The sequence below is a fragment of the Lupinus angustifolius genome, chromosome LG08 (genome assembly GCF_001865875.1).
Source record: "Lupinus angustifolius cultivar Tanjil chromosome LG08, LupAngTanjil_v1.0, whole genome shotgun sequence".
In the NCBI taxonomy this organism is placed as follows: domain Eukaryota; kingdom Viridiplantae; phylum Streptophyta; class Magnoliopsida; order Fabales; family Fabaceae; genus Lupinus; species Lupinus angustifolius.
Window position 1 is genome coordinate 20,370,182 of NC_032016.1, and position 24,356 is coordinate 20,394,537.

Sequence of the window (24,356 nt, forward strand, 5' to 3'; positions counted from 1 at the left end):
AATGGCAAAGGTAGCATCACTTGGTAGCCAAAATGTTACAAGAGCAAAGTGTTCCACAAGTACTCTTAATCAACATCAGATTCCAAAGTTGGGGTTTTAGAGTATATGTACTTTTGATGAAGTTCCAACATTTTCTTCTCTGGTTCAAACAATTCACATATAATTAAGAAAAATCTTTTCCTTTGGTTTATGCTTCATATATATGCTACACAAAAAATCATTAAATGCTGACTAAAGATGTGATCATACAATTCTCCACTAAGCCGTTCATTTTTAACTTTTTTTTCCTCCTGCCATGTTGTTTGAATTGAGGTGATAGAAAATAATAAATCTTGGAAGAAAAGAATATAGTATTAATTGGCTTAACAAAGAACAATGATATCCTACACATCATATCTAGTATGAAGGTTTCATGAGTGGCTGGAACTGCTGTGGAACATTTAGCTTCAAGGATGATAGTGTTGATTTTAGCATTAGGAGAAGAGTGATGAACCTGTGCACATTCATTCCTCAAATTTGACAGTATACTGTTTTTGGGTTTGTTGAAAAAATGCTGTGAGCATGCAGATATGGAACAAATAAAATTTGGTGATTTTATGTGCTTAAACTTTCTACTGCTCTTATTACTAAAGTCATTAACCTTGTAGAAATGTGCACCAAATTTTATATGGACATAACTTAATTTGAGAATGCATGTGAATTGTGGGCTTTAATGGCATATCAGTCAAATACAAAAAAATGATATAGATAACGTGAGAGTAGCCTTTTTCTTTACAGAAAAATGTAGTAAAGGAATTGAGCATAGATAGGAGCTTTGATCCAGATTCCAGAGCCAAGTAAAAAGGTGGATATAATTCAACTAATTTTGTTCTAACTACTACTACCAACACACTACTAATTTTGTTCTAACTACCAACTAAGAATCTAAAACATGTATATTATAGACTTCCAAGTAAATGAGTTATCAAAATACTTAGAAGATTCCTGATCAGTGAATTTTGCCTTTTTTGTCTCGAGCAGCTTGGATTTGATCTGCAAGTGAAACTTCTTTTGGCATTCTTTCTTTCTTGATAAATTCTAAATCCAATTTCTTGTACCTTGATAAAATGGAACTGAAAATATCTGCTTCTCTAGGAGCATGAGAGTCCATGTTTTTACTCATGTGAATCTAAAGACAGGACAAACATACCATCATTAGAAGCAATAAATAAGCACAGATAAACATATGCCATCATATAAGAAAGAATGTAAAAATTAAGGCCATACTACATAGCCACACTATATATCAGCTATATAACACTTGAAGAGGTTGATATTGATACTACTTTCAGAATGACATTGCAGTGAAAAATGCCTTTTTACTCGACTTTTCTCGCATTACTCGATTTTTCTCGCTCCGTGGTCCAAATCCAAATTATAAGTTTAAAACAGGATGAAGTTTAAGGTCCTAGTAGGATAACAGCAAGTCGAAGTGTTTTAAACTGAGAGTAGGAATCAGTTTAGGGATTTAACAATCGAATTTCATTTCTACTATCACAAAATGAATTTTGTGATGTATTATCCTTTAACTTTCAAATGAACTTGGGATGTGGACAAAAGCCCTGATATTGAATTCACTTTCTATCTCAATAGTATGCTGCTCTCATTTTTAACTTTCAAAATGAATTTAGGATGCATTTCTATTTCATCGTTTACCGGCTGTATATAAAAGGCCTACCCTTGTTAATTGCGAGTGAAGTTTGAACTCTTGTCCAACTTCCATGTCCCCTTTGCCTTCTTTATCTTTTCTGCATGGTTGACCCATTATATTCCCTCTTGTTTTAGTCTTCCCTTGATGATCTTTTCTCCTTTGAGTGAGCATTACCTTTTTTATTGCTTTTTTCTGTGCTACTTTCTGTGCTTCTACCTTTGCCATCTCTTTTGCCTTTGCTTTCTCTGCAGTACGCTGAAGCTGATATTGGAGAAACATTTCTTTCTGTATCTTTTCATAGCTATCCCAGTTTAGTTCTTGTTCACTATCCCCTCCTTTCTTAGCTGATTTTGCAATGCTTTCTCCCCATGCCTCGATGAATTTCATTGCTCCAGCATTTTCTTTTCCCTTTTCCTCAGCCCGCGGAAGATTTCGGAGCTCTAACTGTTGTTTAATCTTATCATAGCTATCCCAATCTAGCTCTTCCTGACCACTCTCTCCTTTCCTGGCTGCATTTGCTATGCTTTGTTCCCATGAAAGCAACAATTTCTCCCTCAACCGCTTTGACTTCAGACGCTCATGCCAAACACGTCTAAGTGAAGAACTTATTTTTGCCTTGATTTGATCACTGCAGGGAGGTTGACAATGATTAGAGAATGCATTGCCATTGACCACATTGATTTAATGTTCCTATCGAAGATCAACATTCAAGGCAATCTATTTTTTTGTCAAATACTAATTACCAATGAATGCAAAATTTACTTTAGAAAAGCTTTCAGGTGCATTGAGACCAAAGGAACGATCAATATCTTGCCCCAAGTATAATAGCAGAACAGATTCCTTTGTGTAATTTATTACTTCATAAACAAAATGGCTCCAAACAAAAACATCAAATAGTTGAGTAAGATGACAATTAGAGTAGCGAAGTGCTAGAATTAACGTAAAAATGTAGAATGATCACACTGATTGACAAATGAGCCTACATATCACTTTGTCAGACAAACAGCAATAACTTACAAATCTCGGTGTCATATTCTGAGATCATCCGAAAAGCTAAGGACTAGAACCTTGTTGCAGTATGAATCTCTAAGCCAAACAACATATAATATTAAGCCAGTTTTACAACCTTATGCTCATGCCATTCCATCATAGTTGCGTGCAATTGTAACTTGTATGTGTACAAGTAGGCTAGAGTAAAAACCAAATCCTTCAATCTATACACTCTCTTCTTCCCATCCCTACCCCCCTATTAGACTCTTTCAGTCTATTTGTTTTGTTTTACCGTCTACAATATTATGGTCTGTTTTGAGGAGGCATGAAGATAAACAATATGACAGATATTTATACCTATGAGGAAGGGGATGTTCAGCCATCTTCCTTCTTACCTGAAAATTTGTCAAGGAGGGCAGGGAAAAAGTGAATATAAATTACTAGGTGAATCAAGAGAATGGAAATACCTAACAACATAAAATTATTCTTTTCTGAGGCAGCTAGAATTAGAATCTTAAGACTTGTAATGCATAAAGGAAGGAGCTCTTTACTGAAATACTCTCCCATTGTCTTAAAAAATGGCATTGCAATTATATAGCATGATATTACTTAAAAGGGGTACTCTAAAAACTGAATGAATCTTACTTGACTTCACCTTGGGGTTCCTCAATGCCTCTAATGTTCTTTGCCTGATGCGCTCACGTGTCTCTGCATTGTTTGCCATATAACTTATACAAAACTAGCCAAGTATAGGGTATATATCAATGTCCAATTAAATATAATATAAACTACCTGCAGTGTGTTTCCTTCCTTTGTTCCAAGGTACTTTTCCCTTGTTTGCTAATCCTATTCTCATTCTTCTAGTCCTCTCCTTAAGCACTTCTCCACTGAGAGATTCTAGAGAGTAACCAAGGCCAACAACAACTTCATTCCCGTTGCTCAAATAACTCTCGTCAGAAGAATCAACCCCGACTTTTAACCGATTGTACTCGTGAGCATGATATATTTCTCCATCATCAACACTTATTATATCTTGAATGGGGAGAACAACCCTTTGTGAGGAACAAACTAAAGTTAATTTGAGGGTTGCAGACTTCACCATAGACACTACTTGAGGATACAATTGCAGTGTTGTTGGAGGACAAAATGTACAAGTGCAATCCACCACATTGGTCAAGGGCAACCTTGAATCAACATTGGAAATGTGACTATGTGAGTTAAGGGACAAAATGAAACAGACATTACTCTAACACTATCATATAATTTCAGTTAAAAATCTTGACTTTATTAGATAGAGAGTACAAGGTACAAAGAAAAATGATAAACATGATCACTTATCCAAATTATATATTCAACTAACTACACATGCCCATGAAGAAAAAAAGATTATCATACATGTTTCATAAATATATGATAACACAAATCATGACAACTGAATTGGCAAAAGGAACAAGGAGATTACAGTGAGTTGAAGTGGAACATGTTTGTTAAAGTTGGTGGTGGCTCAACAGCTTCTGCTACTTTCTTCAACCATATCTATAGTTCTTTATAAATTACTCTCTTTCACTGTGCTATTAGGCTTTCTCTGTCATATGAATATTTGATTTTGGGTTGGACCATTTCTCTTGGGGCTTTGCTTGATGTTATAAGCCCAATACATGAGAGGACGGATTCAGAAAAATCAGAAAAATATCAAATGTGATGGTGTTGTCACATAATTTATTGTTTTCAATTATAATAAAACCTTGAAATATTAATGTGGCTAGTGTTACCTCTTTGGGAAGAGAAAATAAAATTCATCTATGTTTATATGGAAAAGTGAGAAACAAAAATCAAACATAAAAATAAACATGAACAAAGAACTTTTAAGATCAGAAGCCAATTATAGATTAAATAATAAATGGTAGGCACCATATATTATCCCATATCCGTTATGAAAACAATATTGAGATTAATTTTGTGGAATTCATTCAAAACAATATTCTATTCTTATTAATTATCATGTTTTAAAAAGGAATGAATAACCAACTTAGATTTGACCAACAAAGTATTGATCGAATGATGTAAGATCGTGCTATCTTTAGAATAACCAAAAGGTAAAATGTTAGGTTCATGTGAGTGATACTTATTGAAAGAAATAGTCACGAAATCCAAAAATAATTAGTTACTTACCCAAAAGGTGAAGGAACTCATAGGTCATCACAATACCCAAAAAAAATAGATTTTTATTTTTAGTGGATAGGGAAATAACAAACTTCCATGTATTCCTACTTATAATAAGGAAAAGAAGAATACAAATTTCTTATAGAAAATGATTAATTGATTTGATGTTTTTTTTAATTTTTAAAATGTTTCTTTATACCTTTTTTGTTTAAAAGAATTTGTAAAAACGAAATATTATCATACCATATAAAAAATAAGTGAAAAATCTCAAACATATCACATGCCCATATTATTATTATTATTGAATATCAATAGTCAGTTGCGCATATAAAATTGTTTTTCTGTTATCATCTTATTTTGAAAATATTTTGCACCTAGAAATCAAAAGGGAGTGAAAATATTCACTAATTACTAAATTATAATTGTAGTAATATAATAATTTTTTTGAAAAAGACAATAGAGGCCCATAAGTTAGATCTGGCCCAACCCAAACCCAGTAAAACACATATATATGTGTATATTCAGCAATTGCATGGTTCGTTCCTTCTCTTTCTAGCAACTATCACCACTCCCAGTCTCAATCCAAAATCGGGATTTAGGGTTAGGGTTTAACCATTCCCTGTTCTTTATCTTCAATTTCTTCTAAATTTCCATCCATATGGCTCTGGATCCAATCAAGAAGCGTAAGCTCGACGAGAACGGCTTCTCAGTCCCAGATTCCGACATCGTCACTCTCACCACCTCCGACGCCCGCAAAATCATCGAGCGCTTCACCCAGGAACAGCTCCTTGACATCCTACAAGACGCCACCGTCCGCCATCCCGATGTTCTCGCCGCCGTACGCTCCGTCGCTGACACTGATCAGACCCAGCGCAAGCTCTTCATTCGTGGTCTGGGATGGGACACTACCACCGATGGCCTCCGGTCCCTCTTCTCCGCCTACGGCGACCTCGAAGAAGCTGTCGTGATTCTCGACAAGACCACCGGGAAATCTAAGGGCTATGGATTCGTTACTTTCCGCCATGTGGATGGTGCACTCCTTGCATTGAAGGAACCAAGCAAGCGTATTGATGGGCGCGTCACTGTCACTCAGCTTGCTGCGGCTGGGAATTCTGGTAGCACTACCAACACAGCTGATATCGCGCAACGGAAGATTTATGTTGCGAATGTGCCACCGGATCTTCCCGCGGACAAACTTCTCGCACATTTCTCGGTTTATGGAGAGATTGAGGAAGGGCCGTTAGGGTTTGACAAGCAGACTGGAAAATCGAAGGGGTTCGCGCTTTTTGTCTATAAGTCGCCGGAGGGGGCACAAGCAGCGCTGGTAGAACCAGTTAAGAATGTTGAAGGGAGGCAGTTGAATTGCAAACTGGCGATAACGGATGGGAAGCAAGGGAAGCGTGGTGTTGGTGGTGGGCAGGATGGGGTTCAGAATCATGGGAATTCCCATGGGCATGGTGATGGAACAGGGTTAGCTCCACCGTCATCTGTGCCTGGTTCGTATGGTGGTCCAGTTGGTGGTAATGTGGGTTCATATGGTGGGTTTCCAGGGCAGCCTCCAATTGGTGGTCATCCATTGAATTCATCGGCCGGTGGGTTAGGTTCAGTAGCGAACCAGGCACCATCGTCTCTGGGTGCTGGTGGTGGGTATGGGTCTGTTGGTGGTGGTGGTGGATATGGGTCTGTTGGTGGTGGTGGTGGTGGGTATGGGTCTGTTGGTGCTGCTGCTGGTGGGTATGGGTCTGGTCTAGGTAGTCAGTATGGAGGATATGGTGGAGGCCCTGGTTCGGCTGGTTTTGGTGGTGCTGGTGGTTATGGAGGAGTTGGTGCTGGTGCTAATTCCGGTTCTGCTGGTGGACTTGGTGGTGCTGGTGGCCCAGGTGGTGCTTTGGGTGGTGCAGGTTCTTTGTATAGATTGCCGGGTTCGGGTGGAATGCCTGGTGGTGGATATGGAGAGGGTGGACATTATAGTTTATCAGCTTCATCTGGGTACCAGAATCAGCATCACCCTCCTTCTGGAGCCTCACCAGCTCCAAGGGTTCCACCTGGTTCTATGTATCCAAATGTTCCCCCTTACTACTGAGGTAATATTTAATGTTGTTTTTTTAACCTTCTTTGTCATATATTTCTGTTCCTGGGTTGTGAGTCTGCTTCTGTTTGCTTTCACTGCAATTCTTGTTGCTTGTTGCTTGTATGTGGAAGTGTGTAGTATGTCTGTTTGTCATTTGTTATTCAATCTCATTTGAGTTTTAGCATTATTGGATCCCGTGTTACCTGCTGGTTTTGTTCATGAATAATCAATGGTGTGCAGAGTAAGTACATTTGTGGTATACTGTGTACTTTGATCTTTTATGTGTGTTGAGATAAAAAAATTACTTCACATCGTGTATGCTATGGTATGTTGTCCCCTTGTCATGATTTCGTATGCTACTTGTCATCACATGCATTTTTTATAAGATGTATGATTAGATATATAATGCCATGTTGTTTTCTCATTTTCAACAGTAATGCATTAATCTGTTTGTCACCATTTGACAACCTCCATGATTGCGATCTTATCAAAATTTTGTTATGTTTAATTGGACACACTAAATTGCTTATGTTGTTGTAGGATATCATCAGCTGCTATGGTCCAACGATATATTGAAATGCACTGATTCTATATAACTATAATATCATGCATTCTATTAAGACAATGTTCCAATTTGCTTACCTTAGTTGTTGATGATAAACTGTTGTGCTTGAAAATTGCAAATTTTGTCTTTTATTCGGAGATATGAGGTCAACTGTGAACTTATAGCTGTCAACAAAGATTTTTTATTATTCAGAAGTTAGTGATCGGGGCTGTCTTCAGTAGCCATATGGATAATAACATTTGAGTTACTTTTTAAATTTTATAAATTATTATTTTGGGTCTAGGAAGGGGGACAAGAGATTTAAATAAAACATCGAAGATTTGACGCAAGTTCTCTATTTAGCGATTTTAGCTAAAAGATAATAAATAAAAGCGTTCTCCTGACCCTTTTGGCTACTCTGTCTTTCATCTCTGTTATTACTAACTGCTTGCAATAAAAATCTGAAATTGGAGTTAATCTCTGTCTGGTCAAAAATCAAAACTCTATTTCCTGTGCCTTATGAAGAATTTGTGTCCTGTACCCATTTCATCTTGATTTATAGAATTAACTTTAGCTGACTTGGGCATGGCCTCAGTTTTTGGGCATTGTCTTCTGATTACCAGTTTTGTTCAAACTTGCTTGCTAGCATGGGACGTTCTTCATATTTTGTAGTTTTTCTTTACTTTGTTTTTCCCATGGTTGTCTTTTGTAACTGCATGGTGTGTTGTATGTGGTTTATTTTTTATGTTTAGTCGTTGCCTTTGGAGTTTCATGCTTGTCTTGTATATTTTATTTCCCTTGCTTGAAATTGTAATATCTATTGTAGTATTTTGTGTGTACTTGACATGGGTTGTGTTTGTTGTTGTTGTTGCCCTTAGAAAGGGTGAGTATTGATTTGTTATTATCAATTTTGTCATAAGCACTTTTGCTTTATAATGTATTTTCCTTTCAGTGACGGTTGTGAAATGATGAATTGAGCTGAATGGGTGTTTGATTCAGGTGTATCATCGCTTATTGGGCGCAGATGCTTTATGTGCTTCTGGTGATTGCGTGATTGCAGACTATGTGCTCTGGTGTAATAATGAATGTGTTAGCCTGTCCTTTTACACCTTCTTGAGTTCATATGCTCCCTTGTTTAAGCTTTGATTCACATGATTGCTGTTAGTTAAAAGTCACTGAGATAGATTAGTTTCGTACTTTAGCCGGATGATCTGTGCTATTATTGCTGTTAAATTATATTGTTCTGGATTCTGGCAACTTTATCAGCTGAATTTCTACCAAGTTACTTCTTCCTATCTATAGTTCGTCTAGGTAGTCAGTATGGAGGATATGGTGGAGGCCCTGGTTCGGCTGGTTTTGGTGGTGCTGGTGGTTATGGAGGAGTTGGTGCTGGTGCTAATTCCGGTTCTGCTGGTGGACTTGGTGGTGCTGGTGGCCCAGGTGGTGCTTTGGGTGGTGCAGGTTCTTTGTATAGATTGCCGGGTTCGGGTGGAATGCCTGGTGGTGGATATGGAGAGGGTGGACATTATAGTTTATCAGCTTCATCTGGGTACCAGAATCAGCATCACCCTCCTTCTGGAGCCTCACCAGCTCCAAGGGTTCCACCTGGTTCTATGTATCCAAATGTTCCCCCTTACTACTGAGGTAATATTTAATGTTGTTTTTTTAACCTTCTTTGTCATATATTTCTGTTCCTGGGTTGTGAGTCTGCTTCTGTTTGCTTTCACTGCAATTCTTGTTGCTTGTTGCTTGTATGTGGAAGTGTGTAGTATGTCTGTTTGTCATTTGTTATTCAATCTCATTTGAGTTTTAGCATTATTGGATCCCGTGTTACCTGCTGGTTTTGTTCATGAATAATCAATGGTGTGCAGAGTAAGTACATTTGTGGTATACTGTGTACTTTGATCTTTTATGTGTGTTGAGATAAAAAAATTACTTCACATCGTGTATGCTATGGTATGTTGTCCCCTTGTCATGATTTCGTATGCTACTTGTCATCACATGCATTTTTTATAAGATGTATGATTAGATATATAATGCCATGTTGTTTTCTCATTTTCAACAGTAATGCATTAATCTGTTTGTCACCATTTGACAACCTCCATGATTGCGATCTTATCAAAATTTTGTTATGTTTAATTGGACACACTAAATTGCTTATGTTGTTGTAGGATATCATCAGCTGCTATGGTCCAACGATATATTGAAATGCACTGATTCTATATAACTATAATATCATGCATTCTATTAAGACAATGTTCCAATTTGCTTACCTTAGTTGTTGATGATAAACTGTTGTGCTTGAAAATTGCAAATTTTGTCTTTTATTCGGAGATATGAGGTCAACTGTGAACTTATAGCTGTCAACAAAGATTTTTTATTATTCAGAAGTTAGTGATCGGGGCTGTCTTCAGTAGCCATATGGATAATAACATTTGAGTTACTTTTTAAATTTTATAAATTATTATTTTGGGTCTAGGAAGGGGGACAAGAGATTTAAATAAAACATCGAAGATTTGACGCAAGTTCTCTATTTAGCGATTTTAGCTAAAAGATAATAAATAAAAGCGTTCTCCTGACCCTTTTGGCTACTCTGTCTTTCATCTCTGTTATTACTAACTGCTTGCAATAAAAATCTGAAATTGGAGTTAATCTCTGTCTGGTCAAAAATCAAAACTCTATTTCCTGTGCCTTATGAAGAATTTGTGTCCTGTACCCATTTCATCTTGATTTATAGAATTAACTTTAGCTGACTTGGGCATGGCCTCAGTTTTTGGGCATTGTCTTCTGATTACCAGTTTTGTTCAAACTTGCTTGCTAGCATGGGACGTTCTTCATATTTTGTAGTTTTTCTTTACTTTGTTTTTCCCATGGTTGTCTTTTGTAACTGCATGGTGTGTTGTATGTGGTTTATTTTTTATGTTTAGTCGTTGCCTTTGGAGTTTCATGCTTGTCTTGTATATTTTATTTCCCTTGCTTGAAATTGTAATATCTATTGTAGTATTTTGTGTGTACTTGACATGGGTTGTGTTTGTTGTTGTTGTTGCCCTTAGAAAGGGTGAGTATTGATTTGTTATTATCAATTTTGTCATAAGCACTTTTGCTTTATAATGTATTTTCCTTTCAGTGACGGTTGTGAAATGATGAATTGAGCTGAATGGGTGTTTGATTCAGGTGTATCATCGCTTATTGGGCGCAGATGCTTTATGTGCTTCTGGTGATTGCGTGATTGCAGACTATGTGCTCTGGTGTAATAATGAATGTGTTAGCCTGTCCTTTTACACCTTCTTGAGTTCATATGCTCCCTTGTTTAAGCTTTGATTCACATGATTGCTGTTAGTTAAAAGTCACTGAGATAGATTAGTTTCGTACTTTAGCCGGATGATCTGTGCTATTATTGCTGTTAAATTATATTGTTCTGGATTCTGGCAACTTTATCAGCTGAATTTCTACCAAGTTACTTCTTCCTATCTATAGTTCCAACCCAAGTTGTTCAATGCTCTGGTTGTTTCATTTTGTTTAGTGTATCAAAATTTCTATCTCAATGTTATGTTGTGTTAGTCTACTAATTTCTATTTCAAGTGGTACATGCTTAATTCCCCTTAAGCAAGGTCTCGGGTTCGAGTCTTGTCGATGGAAAAAATGCCCGCTGGGAGAGTTAGCCCCACGTACCTGTGGATATTCCCGGCTCGGACAGGATTGCCTCCAGTGCGAGGATACCTGTGAGAAACCAAAAAAAATATAAGTTGTGTTGTTAATATTAGATGTGTTTGGAATAGCTGCAAAAAACAGATTATGTCACTAACTGCCTGCTTATAATAAATTAAATTGATATTTGATGCTAAATATTTAAAGATACTCTATTTCTTTTGGGTTGGTTTGAAAATAATTTTTGTAGTACAATACAAAAGGGGTATGAATTTATTTATTTTCATTGAAGAATGTTATTTGGCAGTACTAGTATGTAGTTCAACATGGGTGGATTGAGAAAATTGTGATTGGTTTCAAAATGAATCGCTTTTTTAACAGGATTCCCTGATGGTAAATTGACTTAGCTCATCTGATAAGCAATTTTAACTTGATTTTTTTAGTCATTGGTTTTTCTGTTAATTTTTTGAAGTTGCATGCCGCATTTTTTAAGTATAGTCTGCTTGTATTTATTTTTTGGATATTGGTTGTTTTATTACCTAATGCAATACCTTGGATCATCTCCCACATCTTAACTTGGCAAAAGGTTCTTACTCTAAGAATTTTCATTGAAGTTCTTTTATTTTTTTAAATCTCTTGTAGCTTTTCTAAGTATGTTCTGGACTTCTAGTTGTAAGTAAATTGTGTTATTGTTCTTTGATCAAACCCCACTTTCCTATTTCTTTTGCTTCTCCCATTCGTGAGGCACTTCCATTGAGTTATTGCACCTATGATGGGTCGGTTTTGTCCCATGCCATATTGCCATATGAATCATGGTCAATACCTTGTTAGGTGTGCAGTTGTTGCCCTATATTTCTCCTGTCTTAGTTTGTTTAGTTTGTTGATACACACGAGCTGTACTAAATTTTAGTTCCTAAGTTTATTTTTCACCATGGATGCTGTTTGTCTTTTTTTATGTTCCATATAACCCACCTTTATGATTTTAATTTTGTGGTAAACATCTTGATGTAGATCTGGTTTGTTATAGATAGGTGTAAAAATGTAAAATTTTATAACTGGACGCTGTTATTTCCCATCTGATAGGGTCTTTTGATTTAGTTTGTTTTTTGTGGTTAAAGGGGAAGGCTTTTGCTGTTATTTCTGATTCAGTTTATTGTTATGAAAATGTTGCATGCTCTCTCAGCGCCCTGATTATCACACACTGAAAATGTTGCATCAATTTGTGTATGTGGCTCACTTTTTCAGTCTGCTCCACACAAACTCATGAACATCGTTCCGTTTTTAGCTAGTTAGCCCCCATTTCTTTGGTGTATTGTCGTAATTTTGGTTGTCAATCCTAAATATTTTACTATTGGGTGATGTTATACTTCCAATCTTATTGTGTATGTTGTGCATTCTTTGATTTATATTTAGAATCACCCTATATGTTAAAACCTGCTTATGAGATTAATACTTTCGTGATAAAAAAACAGGAGCAGGTTTTACTTGGCTAAGATTAAATGTTCTCTGCAGTCTAATTGTATCCAGTAATCAAATTTTGACTAGCTACGTCTATTAAGAAATAACTTAATAATGCATTAATGTACATATAATTTGTATGATATATGATAAATGGTTTGATTATATGTGATGACTGAATGTTTAATATACTGGTGTATGATTATATGAGTTGCATCTTACAGAACCTCATCATTTGAGGTAGTTAGACAATGGTCTCGACATTCTCATCCTTCAGGCTCACATTTTTCTTTTGGGTTTGTTAACATCACTATATATTACCAGAATATTGTCTTTATTCGAATGTAATTTAAGTCCGGATAATCAAGTGCTGATAATTTTTGAAATGCTCTAGTGACATTTGAATTGAAAAATCCTAGATAGAAGTCTGGATTGAGTCTTTAGGGATGATTCTAATTGTAAAGGGTAGAGAGTTTTTTGTCTCAGTTGGTAGAAAGGTGGTAATTCCTTTCGCAATTGGAGATTCACTTAAAAACTAGGTGATAGTCGATATGATGCTACATACTTCAATGCTGTACTTATTCTCATTTTTCATGTATTTCCCTGAGATCTTGTAATGCCTTACATGTCAAACTAGAAAAGTTATGAATAAAAAAAGTACATATAAACACATTTCTCGATGAATAAAAAATGTATCGGGAAACATTTTTTTAGATGCATAATTAATTGATTAACCTGAGTCTTGATTTGAAAATGCATTTTTGGATTAATAAATTGTAATGGGTGCATAACGTGTCGTATTTCCGGATGAAAAATGAATTTAATTGTATATTCATATACCCAAAAGTATTTAGAAAATATATTGATAGTAGGAAGTGTAGAATAAATTCCACATGTACATTTTCTTGTTTATTATTATTATTTGCAACAAGGATCGAAGAACTAAACCCGATAGTATGCTTAAGATGCGGAATGGATTCTCGGCATAGCCGAGGGCGAATGGATTTCATAATTTGCAGTTATAAATTGACATTATAAATTGACGTGTGCAATAATAAAATTCTTACCTTTTGTTTTTCTCTTATTTGGCATAAATAGTTGTATTACATATCATATATATAATTATTTTTAATAATAGGCAATAAATGGTCAAAAAGCCCAAAACAACAAATTAGCGTAGGGGAAATTGGAGATGGAAGGTGGAATATTAGACCCTCCTGAAAATGGGCTACATGAATAGGTTTTGGTAGCTCATACAGTTTGGGTTTAACTGATTAGGCTATAAAGCTTCGGTACAATATTATTGCTTCAACTTGCCCCAAGTGGTTGTGAGTTATGACTGTCGGCTCGTTTAATATTAAAAAATATTTAAATTTTAAGAATTTAATTTATTTTTTTAAAATATATATCATTTAATGTTAAAGTATAACTTTTTTAAACACATATTTTCTTAGTTCAATTAAACATAGATATAATGCAATGTGATATTAAATCTACTTATATAACAATATAACCTATCATTAAATTTTTGTTTCTTATTAGATTTTTAGTTTTTAATATAATATAATTTATGACTTTATTTTAATATATAAACCTTGGAATTTGAATACAATAAAAAATAACATCATGTTGCTTCACTTTAAAATAATAATAACATATAACATAAGAGACAAGTTCTAAAGGAAATAACCTATGAACACAATAAAAAATAATATCATGATGTTTAGGTTTAAAGTAATAATAATATAGATTCAAGTTTTCAAAATGAATTTAATATGTGAAGTTATAATCATCATTTTAATATATGACCATAGTTCTTTACTTCATGAAAATTATTTGTAGGCTCATTATTAACTTCTTCATTCTGAATTAGTATAAGTTGAATTTGGTTGTATGGAGTTTTCAAACACTTATGATGTTTTTTAATTTTGTTGTAAATATTATTGTTTTTTATTTGTTTTTGTTGTAAACTAAACCTAATTTAATGCATAATTAAGAAAATGAAAGTGCAATCTAAATAGTTTAATGTTTCTACCCATTTTGTTTGTAATTTATAAATATGTATGTTATAAATATTAATTTATTACTTTTCAAAGTTCATAACACTAATATGTGTGATATGTTTTCTTTGTAAGTTCATACTATTATTATGTTATAAAGTAATCTCTACCTAAGACTTATTATCAAGTTAAAGGTTTCAAAGGAAGAAAAAAGTACAACCCAAACTTACTCTGATAAATCGGGCTCAAACACAATTTTAAGATAGTCATGTCAGTCCATGATAAAAAACTTAGGTTGAATAAAAAATACCTAATATGATACTTGAATCATATGAGTTTCTGGATTTTGGTGAGTCGACTTACCCATTATGATATGTTCAAGAAACATGATTAAAGATTAATGATTTGTTTCAGAGTTTGTTATAGGAGGAGAAGAATGAGAATGAAAAGTTTGAGAATAACTTAACAAATGATTCACTTACATGATCCTTAAATAAAGATAAATTTATAAAGGAAAACAAACTAGCATCCTTGTAGGAGAAGCCTTACCTCCCTAACCAATGAGAGCATTGACAAAGAGGAAAGCACTAATTCTTGTTTCCTCTCAACAATGTGATTGATAATCCCCTTATTTTAAGAGAAATGTGATGTTGTCAGCTACTTTTTCATCCTTAAAACATATCCATAATGATAAATTTAATTTTAGAGGGATAATAAGATATAATTTTAATAAGAATAAAATAGCACAAAACTAAACTATGTCCTCCAAGTTTCCATTTCTTTTATTAATATTTTTTTACATGTATTACCGTATCTATCAATACACAATTTTTAATTCAATAAATTTGTTATTATAAATTATTATTGATATAAATAAAATTTATATTATATCAGACTAAATGACTATAATATATTTAATTATAGAGGGAATAAGAATACTATATAATATAATTTGAAAATGATTTTAACAATTGTATAATAGGAAAGACAAAATTACGTTGTCTAACTATTAATTTCATTATAATGATTTATAATATAAAAAATATAAGTATAAATCAACTAACAAGTTATCAACTCACAATTTTTTTAATTCAATATATCTTATATAATATATTAAATATATTCAAGTTTAAAGAGAGAATACTTAATCCTTCATTGACAATGTAAATATTTTTATATTAACACTATATAATAGATGGTAACTCAAATTAAAATATATAAATTTGATATGGGTGATGATTTTTAAATAATAAAAGATAAAATTTATTATAGAGATAATTATAACCTTCCTTTTACGGATAATTTTTATATACTTACTAAATACAGTTATTTAATTTATGATTTGTACGATATAAATTATTAATAAGATTAAAAAAACATATTAATAGTCCAGCAGAACAAACATGGTTTTTAATTCAAAAAATTTAATATCTTAAACCAATATTTTAATAAACAAAAGTTATATAAAAAATTAAAAAAATAGTTGATATGATGTTAATGATATATTTAATATTAGATATATAATAATATGGTGTAAGTTAAAAATATAAATGCTTAGGTATAGATAAAATAGGACAGAACTAATTTAAATTATCAATCTTTCAATTCTCTTTATTGATTAACTAGCAAGCAAGCAGTAAGGTTGGGTGCCTACGTTCTTATTTTATGATACCAAAAATTCAAATGTTATATATTTTATTTTGAGGAAGTAGAATCTCATTTTCGTATTTGATGTATCTTATATTATAACTTTTTATTTTTATTAGAATATCCAATTTAAGATGAGAGAAATGGTTTTGGCTTATAATTAATGTGTTGGAGTGATTTTCTTGAATTATATTTTTGGTATAAATTAAAAAATATTAATGATATAATAGTTAAATATATATGTTTAGTAGAAATACAGATATATATATATATATATATTATAAAAATACATATAATAAATGTAGATAGACAAATATAAATGAAGATAGAAGGATAGATATATAGATAACAATATAGTTAAAATTAGATGGAAGTAAAGTATGAATTAGGTAACAATAACAATGAGCTAACAATGTAACTAACTTGTCATGCAACACTTAAATAAGCTTTGGAAAGCCTAAACATAATTTGTTTATTAAGTAAGTAGATCATAATCATATACATTAATCCATAGAAATTAAGAATGAAAAGCTACACCGTAGATTCTTCCTAACCAACGAACCAGATTGAAAGTTGCTTTACAAACCCTCTCATTATACCCCAACAACCTTCAACTCAAAACCCTTTCACTCTCTCAACCGTCCTTTGCCGGTGTTACACCACCGGTCACCGTTTATTTACGGTGCTGATCGCCGATCACCGGTCACCGTCTTTTCTAATGTCCCTTTGTTTCATCCTTTCCTATATTTTATCTCAATTGCTTCTTTGATCACAACCCATATTCCGGGCACCGTTGAAATTTATCATATAATTTGTGGGCATGTTAAAGTTCGCATCTTTTTCTTACCCTTTTCATTTTTTTGTTTCAATGAATTTTCTGCACTTTCCGATGCTAATTAGTTACTATTTTCATGTTTTTCTGCATGTACGTAGTTGTCCTGTATGTGCATGTATTGAAAATTCTTGTACTTTATAAATTTTTTGTGCTGATTTTGATGGACGCATAGAGAGATAGAGGGAATTGGGTAATTTGCACTTTAGCTATTTTTTAATTCCAGTCTAAAAAAGAAAATAATTGTAATTATTACTGTGAGATTATGAATTTTGCTCTAACCAGTCTTGTTTTTTTATCTCTATTGCTAGACTTAACGATGGCTGGTGAATTCTAAGGAAGGAGAATATATAGGATTGTGTATATTATAGAGGGTAGAGTGTATTCCTTTTTGTAGGTCACTTCAAAATCAAATTAAGACTGGTTTAGGCAGTATGAACCCCTTATATGTTTAAATAAGAAGCTAAGGTTTGTCTGGAAGTTCGGAATTAGGATGAATTTTCTAGATAACCCACACAATTGGATTTTAGATGACTTGTGATGTTAGCCTCGGGAGCCGATTTTTCGGGCAAACTTCTTATACTTGTTATGAACTTACCATAACTGAATTTTGAAGTGTGGGATTGATTTCATTTTTGTATGATAGTATTAAAACTTCACCATGTAGCATGTATACTGTAACAGACCGTCTCGTTTCACATTTACTATTTTGTTTACAACTGTTTGTTAAGTATGTGTAAGATCCTTCTTCTACTTTGATTGCAGATTTATCTAGGATTACAATACCATTTTTTGTGAACTGGAGATTCTGAGCTCTTGTCCTGGCAGTATTACAAGCTCATAATGGATTTGAAGTTCAAACATATAAACTGGGTGGGGAATATTTGCCAGAAGTTTGAAGCAGTGTGTCAAGAGGTGGATAATGTTGTAAGCAAGGTGCTATTTCATTATTGCTTTTCCTTTTGTACTTTTTCACCCTTGCCGTATCTACGTTTGGAATCTAAAAACAATTAATTCATTTATAAATGATGTCTTGTGTGAACCTTGTTTGGAAATGTTCAAATAAATTTGTGTTATATTTGAGTTCAAATGGTGCTATTTCATTATGGGTTCAAATCCTGGAAACAAACTTCTTCACTTGCGAGGATAAGGTGCTATTTCTATTTACTGGAACTTTTTGTTCCTTCCTACCACTAACTGTTGCTCTGATCTTTGCACTCTTCCTTGTAATGGTACATTGCTTGTTTGAGGTTGGTTGCATTACAATTTTTGATCGATGTTGCTATTTTGTCTTAATTGTTTGTGTTCAGAATGCTGTTAAATACTTTGAGAGTCAGGTCCAGAACATTGGAGGTAATGTAGAAAAGATATATTCCGGTGTTATTCAAGACCTACTTCCTCTTCCTCCATTGGTTAATTCTGAAAATTATCTTGAGAGTCAGGTCCAGAGTGTTGGAGGTAATGTACAAAAGGTCTATTCCGGTGTTGTACAACAGCTACTTCCTCTGGAAAATGAAGGTTCCTCTTCAGTTAAGTCCGTTGCTGTTGTTGAAGATATTAGTAGAAAAGAGGATGAGGTAGCTCCTCCCAATAATTTTATTGAGTCATTCCAAGATTCAAATGCAATTAATCTTGCTAATGACCAGCAAACTGGTTCTCCCATCGAGCATGACCTTGTGAATCAAGTTAGTGATGAAACTTTCTCAGAGTCAGTGGAGATGGATGATTCTCACATAACTCAGGAAGAGGTTGGTGATTATCATTCAAGAGAAACTTCGGGGGCTAAAAGAGAAATGTTGGATGTGACCATTGAAGAGATTTCTGTGGAGCCTGCACCTCAGCCGATGAATTTGATATCTGTTAAAGAGATAGAAGCCCTTGAATTCTCAATATGTAGTGAATCCTATTCTGGTTCTTCTGGCAGTGGGTGTGGAGTTCCGATTGAAAAAAAGCATAACTTTGATGTGGATGTAGAGCCAAAATCATGTCCGATTCTTAAAAATAATGCTACGAATTCATCTACCGTGTTGAATTTCATGTCTCCTAGTGAGAAAGAATCACTCAAAACCTCTTTATTCCCTGAACCGTCTGATGTTGCTGATGACGACACACATGGTATACTAGCTGAAGTTTCGCCTGCTACTTCCGATGCGTCACACGAAAGGCCTATTACAAAGACAGAACCTCCATGCTTTAAAAGTTCTGCAAGTTCTGACAGTCTAGATTTAAGATCACTAGGAAGCTACTCCTTTGAAATTGAATCTTACAAAAACAATTTAGGTGATGCTGCTTGGTCTATTTCAGATAGTTCCTTGGTACACGTATATTGTGAACCATCCCCTCTTGTAGCTGGTCAGATCATGGAACCCCAGAGTGGACTTGCTTCCTCTGACCACACTCAATCAATGGAATCAAAAGGTTGGTACCTTCAACTTCTTGTTTAGGAGAACTTTTCTTACATTCCCCGTACTACTGAGTTAGATTACTTATGGATTGTTAGAGCCTTAGAGGGAGATACTTCCACTGTTCACGAAGTACTTCTTTGGATAGTTCGTTTAGAATTTGGCATAGCAGATATGTTCTGCTCATGAAAGGGCTATAATATCCTTGTCAGATATGGTTAGCTTAAATGATTGTGTAAAATGACAGATTTGTTGACAAATTGAAGTCAAAGGCATTTGTGCTGTATCAAAATTTTAAGATTTTGGAAAATCTTAAGATGCCTTTTATTTCTGTCTTGCTGTATGTGCAAGTCTAGTTCAATTAAAACAAAAGGAGGAGCCACACCAACCAACAGTCAAGCCTTATTCTCACTAGGTGAGATCGACTATTGGGTCGAACAACACCATAACGCTCTATCATAAACCATGTCCATTTACAAGGCATTCATCTCTAAATCTTTCCTAATTATTTTGTCTATGGTTTTTATTGGCCTCCCTTTGCCTATAGAAACTGGACTAACCTCCATTGATCTACTCTTCTTACCATGGCTTTAACGGTTTCATACACACATGTTCAAACCACCTAAGGCACATTCTACCATGTTTTCTACAATAGGAGCAACCCTAATTTTCTTTTTAATGTATTCATTCTTAATCCTACATTGTCTAGTGTGTACACTTATCCAACGCAATATTCTCATCTCTACTACATTAAATTTTTTCTCTCGTTGAAATTTTACCCAAGATGGTACAAATTTAAAAATAACAAGCGTGACATAAGTTTTCTTATAGATCTCATAATTAATGATGTTTATGTGTTTTATTTGAGTCTATTACCTATCTAATATGGATTTTGCTTGTTCAGATGAATCACTGGTCAAATCGGTGGAAAATGTCTTGGAAGACATTAAATTGAATGATGATACAAAGCTTGGGGAAAGCTGTGTATTTGTGGATGATAGTGAACTCCATGCAGTCTCACGTAGAGTTCAAAAGCTGAGATCATACAAGGTACTCTCTTTCTCCTCTCTAATCATGTGCTTTATATCAACTTTTTACCTAAGGTAATCTATATATTGTATTTTTGTGAGTTGTGTTTTATGCTTTGTACAATTTGAAACTTACAAGCTATTACAACCGGTCTCACTTTAAAAAAGTTATAATTGTTTTTATTTATGGAAGAAAGTGTGGTTGCTTAGGCATATCTCCCTTGATTCCGTGTGTTTAGATAAAAATGGGTTGAGAAAGAAGAAACTGAAGTTTCTATATGAAAGATTTTGAGTGGTATGTAATGATTTGCTAAGATATCGATGAATGTATGTGTACAACTCCTTTACACCAGCAGTGTATGTGTATACCAATTAAACTGTATGAAATAAGTCATGCTTTTAGGAAAACTACGAAATATTGTATTTGACATCACTATCTTCCTCCTTCCAACAGAAAAGAATCCAGGATGCATTTGCTTCAAAGAAGAGGTTAGCAAAGGAGTATGAACAACTAGCAATATGGTACGGAGACACAGATTTAGAGTACGGTGAAGGTTTATCACAAACCCTATTGCCATTTAGCTCCAGAACATATGTGGAGTCCAAGAATTTGCAAGGGCAGGATGCTTCTGAAACTGACTGGGAGCTGCTTTAAGTGTACTTAAGCAGAATGTAGATAATAATAATAGACCACTTGCTTTGGCTCTTTAACTTTGAAAATGTATATATTGAATGAGGTTGTACTAGCTGAAAATTTCATTGTTTAGGTTTTCATGGATAACAAGCTAATAACAAATTATGGTAATAATTGTTGGTGATGCTGTGGTTCATTGAATTTTTCATTCACAGGCTGCAAATGTGCATTGTTTTCTTGGTACATAAATGATATCTATATTGGTAGTTAAGTAATCTATCTCTGTTGAGTCCTAAAAAGTGCTGGACTTGGTAAATAAAATAGAATGATGGAGTGATGAAAATTATGAATGTGCATCCCATTTGAGAGATGCTTGTGATTTCTGCCACTGGTTCATGTCAAGAAAAGTTTTGATAATCCTTCAACATGTATGCATATAGGATTTCATTCCATGCATCAGGGACTCCAGGTAGGCACCAGTGAATGCAATCGGCGAATGATTTAGGGTTAGCTCTCTGTTCTTTTGTCAAGAGCTTGCCCTTTCGCTCGCCATAAACCGATGTGTGAGCATCTTTTCTGTACTCTGACAATTGGGTGATGTTCAACATGGTGACATCTATTTTCAGTTCTTGTAGTGCATCATGTAATATGTTCATAATCTCAAGATTTGATCCGGTGCCCCAGTATGAACCTTGGATTGGATATGACTCATTGAAGCAGTTTTCATCACTTCCAGGCTTCCATTCCCAGCTCCTGAAGAAAAATCAGTTATTATTTTTGGGAATGATCCAAATATAAAACAAAAAGAAAACGTAAATAATACTTGTAATAATTAATAAATACAGTAAGCAATTTCTTGAACAGAAGTGACTGAAGTTGAATGAGTTAGAGATTAGGCAGTTGCTTCAATGACTGTTTTTAAACATTAATTTTTGCTACTTGGTTTTAGTTTCCTGTGATGGACTTGAAAGAGGGGGGACATGCCAAATATTTGCATGGGATCTTAAACATTAATTTTTGCTACAGTTTTCATTGCAAGGACAACTTGATCCTGTAAAGGTTCGATGATGGGCAGGGTCTATGCCTAGGATCAGGTCTCTATAGTAGACATTCTTACCTTGCATTTACAAGTTGCTGTTTTTACAACTTCAACTTGTTACTGTGCACATGATCACAGCTTTAATTTTCTATTATATACAAGCCTAAAAAGAGTTGTAGTGTTGCAACTCTTTCCAAAGTATGGAACAGTCAAAGGGAAACACTCAAAGCTTAATATTGTGGAAAAAAGAGAATTCATAATCTCAAGGCTAAACTCTAAGCTGAGCAAATTTTGGCTCTTCAAAGATTTTGAGTAGAACTCACCACAGATGAGTTGGAGACATACTCATAAAGAAGACCTTTTGGGTGAGAGGGTTGATGTTTGATTCTAACCAATTAGCCCATGTTTCCAAAGCCAACCTGTATGCTGTGGTGACATTATATTCTTGGACATTGTGTGGCGATCCATAGCTGAAACAAATAGAGCAAAATGATTCAAATAAGGATACTGGTGCTTTAAGTATGAATATATTCAACTAGATCAGAATTTAGATTCTCACGTAGCATTGATCATAGGTTTGTGCATCCACCAAACATAACTCTCAAACACCAAGATGTCCACTCCTTGCCAATGTTTGCCATGGTTAGCAATGGAGTCAAGGCTTACCATTCTTTTATGTACTGTATGGTTTGTTGCATGGTCTGAAATGGATTCCACTATGAATGGAGCCCAGTAATATTCAATGGTTGCATTGAACTCCTGTAAATACAAAGCTACTGAAATCTTAGAAAGGAAACTGGGTTTGATGACAATTTCATCACTACATTGCACTGCAGAAGCTATGTAAGATATTCAAAGCTGTAAATAAGATATATCCAAACTTAACCGAAAAAGAGAATTGTGATCTTAAACTACTTAATAATCTAAGAGTGGAAATATATTCACTTGCTTATGATAATTGTTATACCTCAGCCTTAAAGATCTTCATAGGTGGAATTCTTTGGAGGGATTTCTTTCCTTCTGGAATTACAGATTGTACCAAACAGATCATAGACTCAAACTGGCCTCTTTGTAATGAATCTCCAATAAACATCATTCTCTTGTCCCTCAACATATGCAACAATTTCAAAGGGTCAAATCTGGAGTCAAGAAAAACAGAATTATCTTATGGTGCTCACAATGTTTTAAATTCATGTCCCTAATCATCGAAATATTCGATTTCTATGTCGACTAAAAGAATCCAACATTCATAATGCATTGCTTATCTAGTTACACTAAACAAATGTGATAGCTTCATTTTTATGTTACAATTTCATGACCATGTCCTAAAGTATACTTAGTTAAATGTCTTAAAAGTTTGGTTACCTAGGGAGTTTGCATCCACCAGGTTGCCACTTCCAGTTCTTGTAGAAAGAATCAGGTCTCCCATTCTTATGGCAAGTAGTTTGCTTCACTAAGTAAGGGCAATTCTCTTCTTCATAAAGAGGATAGGACACATTGTCCCACACCCATGTCCCTTCAAATACATTGCATTTTTCATCAATGCGATCATATGGTAAAACTACAAGTGGTACTTTATTTTTTCCACATCGTGGCCTGCCATAGACCCTGAAAACATTACTCTGGCTGCTCTTCAAACCATCAAGGACTAATCTTACAGTTCCTAAGATTAGAAATGAGTACATTACAATCGGGAAGACGGGTTGGATCCGGAGATCGAACAAAGATCTGAAAGATTGCATTTCCAACTTATGTTAGAGGCATTTTGCAGTTCTTGATTTATTAGTGGCTTGCTTGAGTTTAAAGCAATCAGAGAAGCAGCCTTTGCAACAAATAAGTTGGTAGGATCCAAGTTTAGGTGTTGGAAGTATTAAGATTGAAGGAACATCCTTAGGCCTTTTTAACTGATTAATGTGTATCAAAGAAGTTACTTTTTCTATTCAAAATTATAGTAGCTACCATAGAAATTTTCTACGTAGATAGCAACAATAAAATAAAAATAATAATTTAATTATCATGTTGGAGCCGAAGACACATGGAAAAAATATAAAAGAGAAAATGACACCGAAAATTTAATGTGGTTTAGTAATTTGCTTACGTCCACAGCTGAAAAGCAACAAGAATTATTTCACTATGATAAAAGAGAATTACAAGTGTTTCATTCACTTCCCAAAATCCAAGTACACCCAATTTCACTCTCACTCAAGTAT

The 24,356-nt window shown here is 34.3% G+C and overlaps 4 protein-coding genes and 1 long non-coding RNA gene across 9 annotated transcripts; 3 read left to right on the plus strand and 2 right to left on the minus strand.

The window, feature by feature from the left end:
- On the minus strand, positions 700-4,264 carry LOC109353327. 2 transcript variants are annotated; one of them, XM_019595552.1, is made up of 7 exons: positions 4,143-4,264; positions 3,473-3,864; positions 3,336-3,388; positions 3,038-3,075; positions 1,718-2,318; positions 1,098-1,168; positions 707-1,032 (listed from the first exon to the last, which is right to left on the minus strand). In XM_019595552.1, exons 1-7 carry the CDS (start codon positions 4,160-4,162, stop codon positions 939-941), a joined length of 1,269 nt encoding a protein of 422 aa, XP_019451097.1. In that variant the 5' UTR covers positions 4,163-4,264; the 3' UTR covers positions 707-938. The 2 variants fall into 2 exon arrangements, with proteins under 2 accessions (XP_019451096.1, XP_019451097.1); XM_019595551.1 differs by having other exon boundaries at positions 700-1,168.
- LOC109355086 (UBP1-associated protein 2C-like) lies at positions 5,378-10,971 on the plus strand. Of its 4 annotated transcripts, none has more exons than XM_019598022.1 (3): positions 5,378-6,594; positions 8,770-9,102; positions 10,586-10,971. In XM_019598022.1, exons 1-2 carry the CDS (start codon positions 5,502-5,504, stop codon positions 9,099-9,101), a joined length of 1,425 nt encoding a protein of 474 aa, XP_019453567.1. In that variant the 5' UTR covers positions 5,378-5,501; the 3' UTR covers position 9,102; positions 10,586-10,971. The 4 variants fall into 4 exon arrangements, with proteins under 4 accessions (XP_019453567.1, XP_019453565.1, XP_019453566.1 ...); XM_019598020.1 differs by having other exon boundaries at positions 10,633-10,971; XM_019598021.1 differs by lacking the exons at positions 8,770-9,102; positions 10,586-10,971 and adding an exon at positions 8,411-8,755 and having other exon boundaries at positions 5,378-6,927.
- LOC109355087 lies at positions 11,154-13,234 on the plus strand. The gene is made up of 2 exons (XR_002108629.1): positions 11,154-11,692; positions 11,749-13,234. It is a non-coding gene; the product is annotated as an uncharacterized LOC109355087 (long non-coding RNA).
- Positions 16,724-21,305, plus strand: LOC109355088. Its single transcript, XM_019598023.1, has 5 exons — positions 16,724-17,039; positions 17,809-17,979; positions 18,354-19,461; positions 20,350-20,495; positions 20,928-21,305. The coding sequence occupies exons 2-5, from the start codon at positions 17,887-17,889 to the stop codon at positions 21,126-21,128; spliced, it is 1,548 nt and encodes a 515-aa protein (XP_019453568.1). The 5' UTR covers positions 16,724-17,039; positions 17,809-17,886; the 3' UTR covers positions 21,129-21,305.
- Positions 21,465-23,983, minus strand: LOC109355089 (protein trichome birefringence-like 31). The gene is made up of 5 exons (XM_019598024.1): positions 23,512-23,983; positions 23,114-23,285; positions 22,706-22,905; positions 22,470-22,616; positions 21,465-21,860 (listed from the first exon to the last, which is right to left on the minus strand). The coding sequence occupies exons 1-5, from the start codon at positions 23,886-23,888 to the stop codon at positions 21,506-21,508; spliced, it is 1,251 nt and encodes a 416-aa protein (XP_019453569.1). The 5' UTR covers positions 23,889-23,983; the 3' UTR covers positions 21,465-21,505.